The following is a 17500-nucleotide window of genomic DNA, read 5'->3' as shown; positions in this document are numbered from 1 at the left end:
GCGTCAAAGAAACTTCGGCGTATTTTTTACTTGTTTTTTTCCGAATCTGGTATAAGTAAGAACAGATGGTTTTGTCCGTCATGACGTCATTTACTTCAAATAAAAGACTCAATCATAATTGTTATTTTTATTGGGGTTAAATATCCCGGTGTTACTGAGGAATTGTATAATTCTAGTATTACACTGTACCTTATGTGCTTACGTTTATTTTACTATCGTCTTTGATGAAGGACAAAAGTAATATAAAGAATGTCTCAAAATATAAAAAAAAAAGTTAATAAAAAGAGCAACTGAAAGGTCCAGGATAATTAAGCCATACTCGCAAAGAAACACTAAAGAGAAGGTAAAAAAAAAAAAAAAAAAAAAAAAAAAAAAAAAAAAAAAAACAGAGGCTAGCATGCAAAAGGAAATAAAAAAGGGAAAAGGTAAAAAGAAGTGAAATGGCTGAGAAACAGATCGAGTCAGGGGATCACTGATATATTTTTTCCCTAAAAGTCAGGGATTTCTGACGCATCTGAAAATTATATTTACTTTTCAAGTTTCGTGAAATATTCATGTACCTTTCATTATCAGTGCGAGAGGAGAGGGAATGTGAAAGGGAAAAGACACACACACACATAGCCTATATATAAATATATATATATATATATATATATATATATATATATATATATATATATATATATATATATATATAAATAATAATATATATATTTATATATTCATATATATATATATATATATATATATGTCTGTGTTTGTGTTCTTTTCTTCATTTCTTCCCTACGTTTCGTAACTGATCATCACGTCATCAGGGAATTCTATGGAAGAGTGAATAAATCAGTAAAAGGCGCTGATTTCACTACCTTATAATAGTTTATTAACTTTTCATAGAATTCTCTGGCGACGAGAGGATGAATCAAGAAACGTAGGAAGGAATAAAGAAAAAGAGTGAATCTCCATCGCATCCTTGCTCTTGATTCTACCTTTCATGAATGTGGACAGAGTCCCTCCCAATATTTTGATATATATATATATATATACACTTTTATATATGTATATACACACACACACATATATATATATATATATATATATATATATATATATATATATATATATATATAATATTATTGTGTGTGTGTGTGTGTACGTGGGTGTGTGTGAGAGAGAAAGGGTTAATCTAGTAAGACAATGAAATGTCATGACTGTGTAGCTACCAAAGCATATGCGAAGAAAGGTTGAAAAGGTGTATAATAATAAGATAATAAGATGCACCAAAAAGTTGACAAAGGTGAAAGAATGGGTCACAGTGTTTTGAGGTGGTTTGGTTAAGTGGAGAAAACGGGGGACAATGGTTTGTTGCAGAGTGGTTATGGTTCTGGAAGGAGATGCAGATAGCAAAAGTACTGGAACGTGGCAGTCTTAGAGCCCAGAAAAAGCCCAGGAAGAGGGAATGCCCATTAAGGCAGATTCTCCGTCTGAAATAAATGCTTAAAATTTTGTAAATAACTCATTTCAAATATCCCACTATTTAGTATCTATATATCACTCTATTATACATGTCTATATCTATATGTAAATATATATATATATATATATATATATATATATGTATATATATATATATATATATATATATATATATATATATATATATATTTATATAATAATGTATATATATGTGTATATATATAGAATAGATACAAAAATATTTAAAATAGATTGATAGATAGATATATAACAAAATAAAGGATATACAGTATGTATATATATATATATATATATATATATATATATATATATATATATATATATATATATATATATATATATATATATATATATATATTTTTTTTTTTCTAACATTGTTTGAAGACCATTTGAGCATCTGAATCGTGAAATTTAATTTCCGGGTATCATTATTAATATTTGTCAAATTATATTCTGTGATCTGAAAGATTAAAACTCTAACCGTTTCCCCAGTCATTTTTATTACGAGTCAAATAATTTCTTTTGTCGCCGGGTTTAAACCGAACCTTATCTCGATTCTATTAAGGGACGTTTTTTCTTTTTTCCCTTGAGGTTCCGAAGCGTAAGAGAAGTTGTGAGGTCCTAAGGAGAGACTTAATCCTAATCTAATGCCGACCTTCTCCTGGGACAATGGGACAATGTTTGCTCTACAGATGAAAACTCAGATGTGGCGGCTTCCGGAGTCCGGACTGGATGGTGGTATCAACCCATCTCCCCACCGCCTCCCCCCGGCCTCCGCCATCTCGCCCTTCTTACCACCCTGGCCGTGTCATGCCCAACAGAAACCCAAACCTCCACCCAACCTCACCAAAGTGGAAATAGTCCAAACTTGGCAGGAACCCCGAACCCGAACTCCATCTTACCCAGCCCCAGTGCCACCAGACCAGGGCCAGAAGGTACCGACAATCCAAACTCGCCCACTCCCAGTAGGCCTGGAGGGTAGCCTTCAGCTTTCGCCCCCCCAACCCCCTTTTCCCCGCCCATGCCCCAACCCAGTGGCCCCAGTTCAGGCATGAAGGGAGCCCCTAACCACACCCTACCCAGCCCCAGTGGCACCAGTCCAGTGCGCGGGAAGTGCCCCCAGCCCAACCTGGCCCCAATGGCTGCACTTCTCTCCTGATTCGACCCACCCGCCCAATAACAGGACCAAGTTGGTGTCTCCGGTATCGAATATTTTATACTCTCTACCTGCTTCGGTTTTTCTTTTTAACTATATTGACTGCTATGTGATATTATCTTCCTATTTGCATTTTTTTGTTTTCAGCCTATTGCATTAATATAATGGTAGCATTTATCGGCGATTTTCGTCTCTTTACTTAATAAAATACTGACTATGAACAAACTTCACGCAGTGTTATTTTTCAGCTTCAACTAGACAGCATGATTAGATTAACTTTTAAGGAGTTTTTTTTTCGTTATTTAGAACTGTTAACGGTAAAGCAGTTAGCTTCGTGAACGAAACAGAGCTAGATCCTGAACAAAAATAAATATATAAATAAATAAAAATATAAACAATTAAATAATTAGATAAATCAAATAAAATACAAGATAGAAAGTTAATGTTATTCGTTACATTTAGGCGATCCATCTTTTTTCAGTTTTACCGATTAATTTCCAACGTCCTCAGTAAAAACGTTCCTTCATTTCGGTGAAATGGCCACGACAAGAAAGAACAGACCCACTGAGAAAAATCGAACATTATGCGAATGGACTCCACACCACATATGTTGACATATCACCTTTTTAAAAGAGGTTCAGTGATTCGGGAAGCATTGAAGCTGGCAGAGAATTCCATGTTCTGGAAGCTAATCATATGGAAGACTGATCATAATTATGCTTCAATGATCATAATTTTGTTTTATAACGTGGCGACAAGTGCTTGGAAGTCACAAAGTCTTTTACAAACGGAAAACTACGTGCCAGCAAAACGAATTCTACTATGTTAAACGCATTGTTGTATCCCTATATTTATTTTCCGTGTGTGTAATACAGAGAGCCTTCAGGCAATGAACTCCACGTTAACTAACGAAGACGAAGACGTGTAAATAAATTCTTGAGGGTTATTCCTAGAGCAACAATGTTTGGAAATTTAAAATGATCTAAGGCTAAACTAAGAGATTTTATAACGACTCACCTCCAAATAGAGAGTGCAGATGCGGGGTTGAGGTCTGGTGTACCTTTAGGCATTGGAGGCACCATGCAATAGCACTGTACACAATCCGTTCTTGTAGTTCTTTTCTTGATGAAACTTTGTCAGCGTCGAAAAGAAGAAGAAGAAGAAGAAGAAGAAGAAGAAGAAGAAAGAAGAAGAAGACAATCCATTCTTGTGGTTCTTTTCTTGATGAAACTTTGCCAGCGTCGAAAAGAAGAAGAAGAAGAAGAAGAAGAAAGAAGAAGAAGAAGAAGAAGAAGAAGAAAGAAGAAGAAGAAGAAGACAATCCATTCTTGTGGTTCTTTTCTTGATGAAAACATTGCTGGCGTCAACAGCTTCAGATATGAAAAGGAAGAGGAAGAAGAAGGAAAAGACCATTAGAAGAAGAAGAAGAAGAAGAAGAAGAAGAAGAAGAAGAAGAAGAAGAAGAAGAAGAAGAAGAAGAAGGAAAATTCATTGCAAGATAAAGAAAAAAGAAACAAATGACTCTCCGATTCGAGCATCTTGAACCGAAGCATCACGCAGAGGAATCCGATAGGGATTCTTGAAATTCCAACTTTCGTCAGCAATCCACATTTCTCTATAATCCCCCGGCTCTCCCGGGCACGACTTCCTCCTCCTGTCCCTCACTGCCAATCAGACTTATAATTAGTCTCGAGCAGGTGAGGACCAATTAGCAAAACTCTTGAGACAAGTTGACGAGACGCTGGATTTCCCCTCTGGAAGTAAAGGAATTACTTGTAAATTCGCCGGAAACTTGAATGACAGCGGATTTCGGAAAGCAATTACGCGGAGCGATATTTAGAATTGGATCTTATGCAAATCATGTTCATCACTAGAGAGTGTGCACAGCTAAAGGCTTTTGTTGTAATTAAAGAAGTCTCTGTCCCCACTATGCTTCTTCAAAGAAGTCTATGCCCCCACTATGCTTCTTGCAAGAGCTTTTAATCTGTCTTTACATTTCTTTAGTAGAATACAGACAATATGCAAGGTATATGCTGCTATTGTTCTCGAATGTCCAACCATACCCTGCTATGCAACGAGACAATAAGAAATGTGCTTTAGTCTAAGTAAACCACAACAGTAAACATCATAAATGAAGAATTCGTTTTCAGATCTTTTAAACAAACAGAATAACCAGCTTATCACAACATTTCTCGATAGCAAATAATTACGAAAAACCGGGGAACTCATTTTAAGGTCTGGTAAATATGCTTTCATCTCCTAATATCGGTCCAGCCCGAAATAAAAATCTTATTCCTTTGTCAGCATAAACTTCTTATTATGATAACAAGAGAGAGAATATAAATGCTAAGCCTTCCCACAGTCTATCTGAAATTGTTAGGTCGGTTATTTCAATCGACAAATTCTCGGGATGGGGAAATTAGTTTTGTTATTGACTGAGGGCCTCAGGCGAATCTTGCCGACGACTGCCTCCTCCTCCTCCTCCTCCTCCTCCTCCTCAGAGCTTCTTACTTTTACATATTCTCTCCTTTCATTTTCCATCTTACCGACAACTTTCTTCTTGTTTGTTCTTCATGTAACTCTTTATAGCTTTTCATCTTCCATCTTCCAGACGAATGTGTCCTTTTTTCTTCACATCATATTTACCATACCCTCCATTTATAGATTTCTTGTTCGTCTACCCGTATATTTTTATTTACTTTTTGCCTTACTCATGGCCTTCTACTTCTTATAACTGTCTTCGTATTCTTTTATCTATTTTGTCAACCACTGCTTTTTATTCTTCTACCAAATTATCACGATTTCAGTTCTACTGTACTTACATTTGACACTAAACTCCTCAGGCCTGTTCATTGAGCTTTGTCGAGAAATTCCTTTCCAGGAGGACCTTCCTACTTCTCTTATCCTGACCAATAATCTTTCTTCTCATAAGAGGAGAGTCTGTCGCTTCCTTCGTGGTTAAGGGCGGCCCTCTTCTTTTCCTTCTTCATTTTACTGTTTTATTTGGGCCTGTGTTCGACGAGGGACTTTGCTTCCCAAGTCAAATGGTTTTTGCAGTGTTAACATATCTATGGAAGTGATTCATAATTCCCATTGAAATTATACTCACGGTAAATAAGCGAGTTGAATTTCAACATAGCGAATACCTCACGTAAAAATCGTTAACACTGTATATGACTGGACAACACTTTCGATTTATTATTAAAAGTTATTATAAATGTACAAAATTTCTTATCGAACAAACCAAACAGGTCGTTAATTGGATAGCTAAAAGCTTCCACAGAATAGGACGGTCACATGTGATCGAGGAGAGAGCAAGAATGGAAGTATAGCAAATAAAGAAAAAAGATGAAGGGAGATTCAAGCTCGGTTTACCATTTTTATGAAGCGGCTGATACAAGCGCGCACGAAATATATGCAACTCTTGAGATAAAGATAAAACAAGTAAAAAATGCGCCGAAGTATCTTCGGCGCCATCAAGTTTTCTGTACAACCGCTACATCGTATAACTAAGACCACCGAAAATAGATCTATCTTTCGCTGGTCTCGGTATAATGCTGTATGAGCCGCAGCCCATGAAACTTTAACCACGGGCCTGTGGTGGTCTATCCTATATCGCTGCCAGAAGCACGATGTGGCTAAACAACTTTAAATAAAAATAAAACCTACTGAGGCTGAAGACTGCAGCCAAGGTATGTTTGATGAATGTGGAGAGTGAATGATCAACATACCCGGTGCAGCCCTCCACCTCATGTTCCCTGAATCTGAGACGGACAGAAAAAGTGCGGAGGGACAGACAAAGCCGCTAATAGTTTCTTTCTGAAAACTAAAACGCTGTCGATAAGCGTAGCTTTCACTGCATGACAGACTGAATATATAGGAACATCCCAATGCCTAGAACTGAGGCCAAACCTCTCGGACTAAGCCAAAAATGGCTCGGACCGCCACCAAACGTACATCTCAAGCAGGCCCCTGGTAGCGGTTGCCGAGCAACGTAATGATGTAGCGACGCGCCCCGGCTTGTTTTGTAACGTTTCCGCGACACGTCTTGTTACTTCTACAAGATATTTAGAAAGCATTTTGTTTCTGTCGGCAGAGTTTTTGGGAAGACAGGCAAAGCTACCATTGCGTCGCCTGGTTGATTTGATATATCAGGCTTTCAGCAGGGCATTTCGGCCCAACTTTTGAAAATGGCCCTTTTCGCCTGATCAGCTTTAAAATAATCCCCCTTTTTTCCCAAAAACGAGAGTGTAGTTGAACTATAATTTTTTTATGCATACTATTCTATTCTTGATCGCAAATACTTCATCTCATACAAAATTCGACGCTGTATCTTGAAAAATGAAGAAATTAAGATAAGTTGAATTTTCAAAACTTTGGTGGGTTGTAATTCAAAAAATTTTTTTGTGGGTAGAGGCCTTTCTAATGCTGAACGCCTTATATGAGGCAATAACAAGACTTTCATTGCATGAACGGCACAGATATAATGAAGGCAATTGTTTACGTTAATCATACTTTTTTTGTGATTCTCAAAGTTCTAGCTTTTAATGCTAAAACAACAGCATAGAATCACTGCCAAAAGCCTTCGCTAGTTCTGTTAAATGGAGAATCGTCAGCGGCCGCTGTAAGATCACGCCAAACACATTTCTGGGAAATGATTATCATGAAGAATTTAACGAGTTCCAAATTTTAAAACCTACAAAAAAAGGATAGTTGACAGAATGAGTCTTCCGTGACAACAGAAAGAGTTATGTGAAATGGAATAATAATTCATGCATTATTTATAGGGATGTATAAATGATGTCACTATTTGCTCATGCTAACTTGGGGATCAAGAAGGGTGTCTGATGATGCTTTCCATGTGAAAAATATGATGAAATATTTACGATCTGCCTGTCACGATCACCAGTCCCAGGGCTCTCTATATTCAAACACTTCCGGGCTCTCAACCATTAGTACTTTCGGGTCTGAACAAGCATCAGTCCTAGGACTCTCATCATTTAAATTTTCCCTTCCCTGAGCACCATTCCCAGCATTCTCTATAGGATTCATTACCTGAATATCAGCCCTGGAGGTCTCAGCATTTAAATAACCCTATCCTGGGTACCAGTTCCAGGAGTCTAAAAAAAAAAAAAGTAATAGATTCCTTTCTCAGGGCTCTTGACGTTTAAAACTTTACTATCCTGAGCACCAGCCCAGAGCTCTAATGACGAAGAGGTTTCAGCATCTAAACTCCTCTTTCCTTGGGGTGTCAATATTAAAATCCGTCTTCTCCTTAGCGCCAGTCCTAGAACTCTCAGTTTGTGGATGCACTGAGTGAAGAAAATTAGTCAAGAGTCAGACATGCAAAGAATGACATACAGTAAAAAAAAAGTTAAGGATGATTTTACAACCAACTGAATACGATATTAGGAGGCGTGAAAATTGTGAACGCCAGAACATTAACACTGCAGAACCCAAAAATCAAGAGGTCTTACGACGCCCATGCCAGTGGTGCCTTGGTACTTTTAAATTTGGAGTAATACATAGAACCCCTGTAAGGGGGGACCATGAAAGGACGTCCGAACAGGAAAGGAATATGAGGAGAATTTAGAATGACAATTAGAATCAATTTCGTGTATAGTGATTAAGGTTATTGCGAAAGAGGCGTGACATCATCAGTAGTTTTCTGGACGCAGCCGCAATGGGCTACAATAAATTTGGTAGGCTCGTTCACCCTCATGCTTTACGAGCAAATTCCAGTAGGAGATAATTTCATTCGAAGTGAATTATCAAAATTTTTAAATGAAGTGAAGGTATCGCCCAAGGCTTTAAACTGAAAGGATAGAGAAAATTTGAAAGCAGAATAGAAAAAAAATATATGAATGAATGTGAATCAAGATGTGGACATACACAATTTACCTTGAAAATCAAAGGAACACAACATTCATTCGAAAATTACAATATACAGACAATTGTTTCATCAAGGTACTTCAGCGATGGACCAAACCTTCTATCATAAAACATATTTATGAACGTCAGCATAGTAACGACAACAAAAGAATTATGGTTAATAAGGAAGGCAAAAGAAAGGCAAACCAAATACAGTAAAAGAATTAAGTGAACAAATGAAATGCACGAGCACACATCGGGGCGGATAAAAGGAAGTACGAACGCCGAGTGAAAAAATGCAAAAATCTTCGGGACGAGGCTCTTTGTGAGAATGTGGGGGGATGGGGAGGGGGGGGTGTGGGGAACTTATGATAAAGGGATGGAGGGGGTTGGAGCCCTAAGGCAGCAGGGATGTAGGACCCCCATCCGCACACAAGGAGAAGCTGTAATATTAAAAAGCATGTTATTATTAATATTTCACATACGCCGTGGAATATCCTGATTAAATAACTTGTTTTGCATAAACTTATATTCAAATTAGGCTGGTTTAATGATGTTTATACTGGAGGGTGATATTGGACTTTTTTAGAAGAGTTACTTGATTTCGACTGAATATCATAAAGCCCGTTGGATACGATGTCAATGCAGCAGCAACAGATTCTCATTTCGGACTTTTTTTTCTTTTTTGTTTCTTGTAAACATTACTGCAGCGACATTACAAAAAGCTTTTAGTAATATTATGAATCACGTCGATTCTGCTCGCATCTCGTAAACATTATTCGGGGATATTAAATAAGAGCTCAAGATTGACAGTACTCGGAAACGTGACTGAGGGATAACAACTTGAATAAGTTGAAGCTGTTTGCGAATGTAAAGCGAAAGATTATGAATTTATTTCAAATTCTATATTTTTTCTCGTCAGATCGTACTCTGCACGTAAAAGTACTTTCCTTGTTTAAAAGCCGGTGATTGGATTTCAGCACTCACAGTAAATGAATACACCTTTTCTTTCAACACACGATAGTTTTAATTTACATTGGAAATCCTGAATTACCGTAGGCATTAAGAGTCTCTTCAACTTCACAGTGTCAGAGGTGTTTTATTCCCTTTGTTGTCAAACGTCCAACGGTCTTTCACTGCATTTATTCTTTATTGTGAGGCTATGAAACGGTATTTCATTCCCTTTGCTGTAAAGCTATGGAACGGTACTTCATTTTCCTTGCTGTTAAACTGTGGAATGACATTTCATTCCCTTAGCAGTGAATCTGAAAGTGGTTTTTCACTACCTTTGCAGTAAGTACCTTAGTTTTACTGCTGTAAAAGTTTGGAATGGTCTTAATTCCCTTTGTAGCAAAACTGAAATGGCACTTAACTAAATTTGCTTTGAAATCAGACTCGACCTTCCAGTTCCCTTGCTATCAAACTATTAAATGGTCTTTCGTCCTCTTTGCAGTATCACTGTGGAATGATCATTTGTTCATTTTGCAGAAAACTTTGGAAGAGTCTTTCATTCCCATTTCTGTAAAACTGCAGAGCAGTCCTCCATCCCTTTTGCGGTGAGCCTGTACAACGGTGTTCCCTGACCATTGCATCTTTCATTCTCATTACTGCGAAACTGTAGAACAGTCTTTAATTTCTTTGCTGTAAAATTGTATAATGGTGTACTGTTTCCTGTCGTAAAACTAGGGTATGATTTTTCATTCCCTTTGCCATAAAGCTATGGAACTGTGTTTAATTATCTTTGCTGTAAAACTGCCACGCTGCAGCAAAACCGTGGAGTGGTCTGCCAGTCCCTTTGCTGTAAAAATTGCAGAGCAGTCTTTCCGTCCCTTAGTTGTAAAACAGCAAACTGATTTCTGTACCTATGCTGCAAAACTGTAGAGCTGTTTTTCACTTAGTCTGCTGTAAAACTGTAGTGTGTTTTTTTCATTTAGTCTGCTGTAAAACTGTAGAGTGGCCTTTTATTTCCTGTGCTAGAAATGTGGAATGGTCTTTCAGTCCCATTAATGTAAAGTATAAGTATGTACATTTACTTGTATATTTGTCATTATATCATTAGTTATTTTTACACTTTGTTTTTAGCTATATTTCAGATATAGTTTTATACCCACTGTAACTATAGGTGAAAGATAATAGCCTTTTAAACTTTTATAAATAATGGTCCTCATTTTTAATAATAATAATAATAATAATAATAATAATAATAATAATAATAATAATAATAATAATTTCGCTTGCTGTGATAGCCCTTTTATCAGCAAAATAAAAGGAATTGAAAGGCTTGAGAAAGAATTTATAAACTCTGAAACGGAGACCACTTATTTGGAAACTGTCCTTTTCAGAATGTAAACGATGGCCAGGGCGAGCTAAGTGTACAAGGTAGTTTGAATGTAAAATTAACTATATAAACGCAAATCGTATGATAACAAATTTAGATACTGTGTCACATACATATTTCCGAATGCATTTTGCTCTCAAACATAAATGAAATGTTCTGAACCTGTAATATTTTTATGATCAGTAAAATTTGCTCGCAGTTCAATGTAATAAACCTCCTATCTTTTCAATCTTTCGTTTATTGTCGATACGTTCGATTTTTTTTCGGCATACAAAATGTGTCACGAACTTCAGTGACTGTATTCAAAGAAATTAAACGATTGGAATGACTTATTCTTTTTTTGTTAGATTGAGCTGACTTTGTGCCAACAAAGGTTCTTGCTTCTTTGAGCAGCCAGTAAACCTTGATCTTTCCTATCCTGCTTCGCTTTTGACTTCGTAATTTAAATACTTAGAGAAGTTTTGACGCTAAGTGCTTCATGCAGATTTATTATGCATTCGTCGCAAGGGACTGTCACAAGTGATTGGTTGACTGTTTCAGTGCAGCAAAATATATTCACGCGAATATATTTTACGACGAGAACACCAGACTCATTCAACATAAAAGCGACGCCACTGTTACTCCTTTTAGTTTCAAAATTGCCTTCCTGGCTTCTTCACCCCCCTCTTTCCATTGTCCCTTCTACTTTCCAATTAATCCCCATCACATGTTCGATATCCCCCCCCCCCGCCCCCAACTAACTTTTTCTTCAATTCTTCCCCCAACCTAGTTTGACATCCCCTTATTTCCTTTTCCTTCCACTCTTCACTAGTTACTGTTTTAACACTCTTTCCCCCTTTCTCTTGTACAGTACTCCATTCCCTCTTTATTATTCCTTCCTCCCGCAAATACTTCTTCAACAACTACCCCCCAACCCCCGTCTCTGCTGACCCCTCCCATTTCCCCAATACTTCTTGCACACTCTCCTATTCATATATAATACTCTTCATTCCAACCAACCCCTTTTAACATTTCAACACTCCAGCATATCTCTTCACTAACCCCTTTTAACATTTCAACATTCCAGTAAATATCTCGTCAACATTTCTGACTGAAGCGCCCCCCTCCCCCCCCAACACACACACAACCTTCCCCACACCCAAATTCTCATCAACACTTCCCAACCTCCGTTTAACAGGCGCTCCTTTTACTCGCTTCAACACTCCAGCAGTCACTGATATCGTAGCAATATCAGAAACACAGCAACATCGAACACACCTGATCACCGTCAGCCGCGTACACACCACCTCCCTAATTAATTGAAACTCGAGCCCCATTGTGTACGTCGCCTGACTCAGGTGAGACGACGCTAAATTAAAACTTTTCCTTCCATCGCCTGTTGCTGTTGCCTATCCATCGCTGGGGGTTGGTGGTGGGGGGGGGGCGAGGAGGTAGGCATGGCCGTAGAAACAGTGAAGGATGTGGAAGGATGGGAGAAGGAGGGAAATAAATACAGTTTAAAGGCCCCCACAGGCGTAGCAGAGGTTCATGGAGTAAGGCTGGGGAGCTCTGGGTAACGCTGAAGGGAAAGCAACGGGGGTTAGGGTAGTCAGAATACCGCCGGAGGATCGGAAGATGCTGTGCTTAGGGCTTAGGTTGAGTGCCAGGTTTGAGGACAGTCATCGAGGTATCGAAGAGGTTGCTGGCTAGGGGTTTGGAATGTGAAGGGTGAGGTTAACTGTCAGGACTGAGGATGAACCTCGAGGCACTAAAGCGACAATTAATGAAAAAAATTGTTGCAAGTCCGTTGAGGTGTACAGGGCGGAGTTAAGAGTGAAGACTGAGGTGCAGAGGAGGTTGCAGATGAAAGAGGTTGATGGCAAGGGGTTGGAATGTGAAGGGTGAGGTTAAGAGTCAGGACTGAGAATGAACCTCGTGGTACTAAAGCGACAATTAATGAAAAGAATTGTTGCAAGTCCATTGAAGTGTACAGGATGTGGTGAAGAGGAGGTTGTCGATGAAAGAGGTTGATGGCAAGGGGTTGGAATGTGAAGGGTGAGGTTAAGAGTCAGGACAGAGGACGAACCTCGAGTTACGGAAGCGTAGTTAACGAAAGAAACTGAGGGCTTGTTCGTTTACGTGTACAGAATGAGGTTAAGCGTCAAGACTGAGGTGCGAAGGAGGTTGTCCATGAAAGAGGTTGATGTCAAGGGGTTGGAGTGTGTGTCTGGGGGCGGTTGGGGGCCAGGGGGGGTAAAGCCGAATATCTGGACTGCGGCTGATGTGTGGCTGCAGTGATCAGTTTAAAATGAGGCGGTCGATTTCGGGCTAAAGTGTTTGTTTTTCCTCGGTGGCTGATTAGGTCATTAGAGGCCCCGTGTGACGCCCTTGATGTGATTTGTGGCGGAATAATATCCTTTGACTCCGAAGGTTTTAGGATTATTAGCGGAAAAATTATTGGCAATTCTGCTGTTATAATCGGTCGACGTGTTGACAGAGGTTGTCAAAAGTCAAAGCTAACTAGAATTTAATGAAATCTGATTTCGCTTCAGATCATCCAAAACAATAAATAAATGGATAACCACAGGAAAAGGAACTCGCCATTGATGTTTTCATGTTTAGATCGAGATACTAAGAAACTTTGTTTTAAAATTAAACGGACTTGCACAGAAGGAAAATTACTTTATATACACACATACACATACACACACCCCCAGCGTTCAGCGGTTGGGAGGCTCACTTCAGCCATGTTCAAGTTCTCAGTATGATTTCTGAGAGAGTCCAAATGCTTGAGGCACGTACCGCGTTAAGTACCATTGTGCCCTTGTTGACGTAGCACTTCAAGTATGTGCCTGGTAGTTTTTTTGGCTGTGGTGGGTGACAGTTTGAGGGAACTAGAATGTAAATGCCTTCTGGAGTCACAACCTCCAATGGAAAAGACGTATTGGGAATATATATATATAAGATATATATATATATATATATATATATATATATATATATATATATATATATATATATATATATATATATATATATATATGAATAGAAAGGGCAACCTTCATACTAGAGTTTACAGTCTTCATGCAGTGCAGTCATCATGAAGTACAAAAATTCCCATATATCTTACAACTGTAACGACTGCTTGCCCATACGAATTTCGCTGACGTACCGAAACAAGGCATGAAATACAGATTAATGAAAGCAGTAAAAGACAGAAAAATCAACAATAATTATTGGTTGCTATTCTCCTGAAACCATGGATGCGGGTTCCAGGTTCCATTAACACTGCACTAAAGACAGAACTCGTATTCAGTTATACGGCCATTTTGCGTAGGTGATTCTTACACCGTTTTTATTTTTTTTCTCCATAGAATCGTAAAGAAATTGAATCTGTCCCACGAAAGAGTTAACAGACGTGACTTTACAAAGATAGTTTATTAGCAAATAAAATTCATACGGAAACAAAGAAGAAGGTCTGCAATTTCCAAAGCAATTAGCATTATTATCTTTTAAATTATCATCAATATTAGTGTGGTTATAAATTGCCTTAATATCTTGTTACTGGGTCTTATATTTCAGTGAATTAGTATGATGTAATTGCATTCGACCTGCACTGTAATAACGGCTATTACTACTATTTCTGTTATTACTTTGCACTGATCATCATATCCCGACCAACCAAAATAGAAAAGAATTCATTATTATTATTATTATTATTATTATTACTATTATTATTATTATTATTATTAAGAGTGCAATGCTTAATACTAAAATAAACATGTTTACCTTCAAGACGCATTGTGGGCTATCTTTACTCTTCAACATCCTTAAGGCGGATCTCACGAAGAGATCAAGTCCTGTGGTACTCCCGGGAGAACGGCAGACATATGATAACTCATCTCCATCTTCCGACGACAAGAAAGTACCTGAAAGCAAAGAAGCTGTGGTTTTCATCTTGTATGGGCCAGTAGCGCAGTACCTCGTTTGCAGGTAATATATTAGCGACTTTATTAACTGATGGTATATATAAATATATCATATATGTATATATAAATAAATATATATGTAAATATATATATATATATATATATATATGTAAATATATATATATATATATATATATATATATATATATATATATATAAATACTCTTTGATGGTACAAATTACCACAATTTTACTTCCTATTCTTTGCAAACTTGCTAAGGAAGTTAATGGCATTTCAAGCTTCCCCTTGTAAACAGATGCCCAATGTTGAATAAAAGTAATGATGACAATGGTTGCTCCATTTGCAATTATTATAAATAAGTAGGTTTGTTCCACGTGGATACGTCATTTTGAATTACAATAATCATTTACCCTTCTGCCATCAACATTAAAGTCAGGATCTTAATCGCTATCAACTTCATTCTAAAGTCTTCTCCGTATGAATGATAATATACAAATAATAATCGTTGTCGCATCTGTCATCAGCATTTAAATCAACTTACTCTCTGCGTCGTCGTAGTCATCAACTTTTCGAAAATCCTTGGAGCGGATCTTATAACTCGAGATGTCATACTTATGAGGAAATGGGTCGTTCCACTTGAAAGATGACATATTTGATCTCTCTCTCTCTCTCTCTTTCACCGTCTGTTTCAAGATATGTGTACTTATGTTTCTTTTTATCTCTCTCTCTCTCTCTCTCTCTCTCTCTCTGTCTGTATGCACTTAGCCTTTTCAACTATTTCTACGTTCTTCCAGTTTTCTGTTTTACCCCTTTCTTAGCCTTATAGATTCCCCCCCTCCCTCTCTCTCTATCTCTCTCTCTCTCCCTTATACAAGACACTCTGGCCTCCGTTAGGAGTCGCTTGACTCGTCGTGATTAATATCAGCTTCTTCTTCTTCTTCTTCTTCTTCTTTTCTCGCACAGCGGGATTTTCTCCTGTCGGGTCTCAGGCATAGTCTTGACACAGCTCTACTTCATCGCCGAATCGCCCATCTTTTTCGCTCGCGTCTTGACGTGAAGAAGATATTATAATAAGTTGGTTGGCGTCTGATCGAGAGAGAGAGAGAGAGAGAGAGAGAGAGAGAGAGAGAGAGAGTGGATATTTTATTATGAAAGGAGTCAGGAACAACCGAAAACTTCATTCAAGTGGTTAAAGTAAATAAAAGTGAGGTGTACATACTTAAAGACAGGTAGGCAGGCAGGCAAGCACAGAGAGAGAGAGAGAGAGAGAGAGAGAGAGAGAGAGAGAGAGAGAGAGAGAGAGAGAGAGAGAGAGAGAGAGATTGAAACTACCGAGCAGAAGTTGAGAGACGTCAGTAAACACAATCAGAGAGAGAGAGAGAGAGAGAGAGAGAGAGAGAGAGAGAGAGAAGGGAGGGGGGCGTCTTTTGGGAAGATTGGCAGCAGATCAGTTAGTGTGTGACGCGCTCTCACACCACGCTGATGGAAGAACCGCTAGGAGAAGGCTGGGAGATGATGGCCCGCTGAAGGGCGGGAGGGAAGGAGCAGGGTGTTGGGGGAAAAGAGATGTGAGGAAGAAGAGGAAGAATAAGAGGAGGAGGAGGAGGGAGGAAGGAAGGAAGGAAGGGGGTGGGGAAGGGATATAGAGAGACGCATTCGATGGTAAGGATTCCTGTAGGGAGGCCAAAGGGATTTCTCTGGAAAGCTTTCACTTTCAGGTGGGAAGATGCTTGTGGCGGAGATTGGCCCTTTCACAGGGATTCAAAGGGACTGTGGCAAAGGGCCCAATGCAGAAGAAGAACCGGAAGAAAAATATGATGATGAAGAAGAAGAAGAAGAGGAAGAAAAATAAGAAGAAGAAGAAGAAGAAGGAGACGAGAGAGACAACCTGTAAACAAATCATATGAGAGGGAAGGAGAGAGAGAGACAGAGATGAATATACAGTATATATAAGAAAAATTAGGAGAAGAACCGGAAGAAAAATATGATGATGAAGAAGAAGAAGAGGAAGAAAAAGAAGAAGAAAAAGAAGAAGACGAGAGAGACAGAGATAACCTGTGAGCAAATCATGTGAGAGAGAAGGAGAGAGAGATAGAGATGGATATATAAAGGGGAAATTAGAAGAACCGGAAGAAAAATATGATGATGAAGAAGAAGAAGAAGAGGAAGAAAAAGAAGAAGAAGAGGAAGAAAAAGAAGAAGGAGACAAGAGAGACAGAGAGATAACCTGTAAGCAACTTATATAAGAGGGAAGAGGAGAGAGAGAGAGAGAGAGAGAGAGAGAGAGAGAGAGAGAGAGAGAGAGAGAGAGAGAGAGAGATGAATATATATAAGAAAAATTAGGAGAAGAACCAGAAGAAAAATATGATAAAGAAGAAGAAGAGGAAGGAAAAGGAGAAGAAGGAGACGAGAGCGACAGAGAAATAACCTGTCAGTAAATCATATGAGAGGGAAGGAGAGAGAGAGAGATAGAGATGGATATATAAAAGAGAAATTAGGAGAAGAACCAGAAGAAATATTTGATGATGAAGAAGGAGAAGAAGAAGAAAAAGAAGAAGAAGGAGAAGAAGAGGGAGACGAGAGAGACAGAGAGAGATAGCCTGTAAGCAAAACACATGAGAGGGAAGGAGAAAGAGATAGAGATGAATATATAAAAGAGAAATTAGGAGAAGAACCAGAGAAGAAAAATATGATGATGAAGAAGAGGAAGA

At 38.3% G+C, this 17500-nt stretch overlaps 1 protein-coding gene and 1 long non-coding RNA gene across 2 annotated transcripts in view; one reads left to right on the top strand and one right to left on the bottom strand.

Moving 5' to 3' along the window:
- The window catches only part of LOC136846910 (uncharacterized), a 27856-nt gene extending 25380 nt beyond the window's left edge, over positions 1-2476 (top strand). Inside the window, exon 4 of the mRNA XM_067118162.1 lies at positions 2187-2476. Within this exon, the coding sequence (XP_066974263.1) occupies positions 2187-2476 (290 nt within the window). The remainder of the gene's footprint in view (positions 1-2186) is intronic.
- A 1479-nt stretch (positions 2477-3955) lies between these two features.
- The window catches only part of LOC136847201 (uncharacterized), a 56419-nt gene continuing 42874 nt past the window's right edge, over positions 3956-17500 (bottom strand). Inside the window, exons 2-3 of the long non-coding RNA XR_010855659.1 lie at positions 14628-14767; positions 3956-4404 (exon numbers count right to left, since the gene is read on the bottom strand). This is a non-coding gene — a long non-coding RNA (uncharacterized lncRNA). The remainder of the gene's footprint in view (positions 4405-14627; positions 14768-17500) is intronic.

This window comes from Macrobrachium rosenbergii, chromosome 16, assembly GCF_040412425.1.
Source record: "Macrobrachium rosenbergii isolate ZJJX-2024 chromosome 16, ASM4041242v1, whole genome shotgun sequence".
Taxonomy (NCBI): domain Eukaryota; kingdom Metazoa; phylum Arthropoda; class Malacostraca; order Decapoda; family Palaemonidae; genus Macrobrachium; species Macrobrachium rosenbergii.
This window is presented reverse-complemented; position numbering and strand designations above follow the sequence as displayed.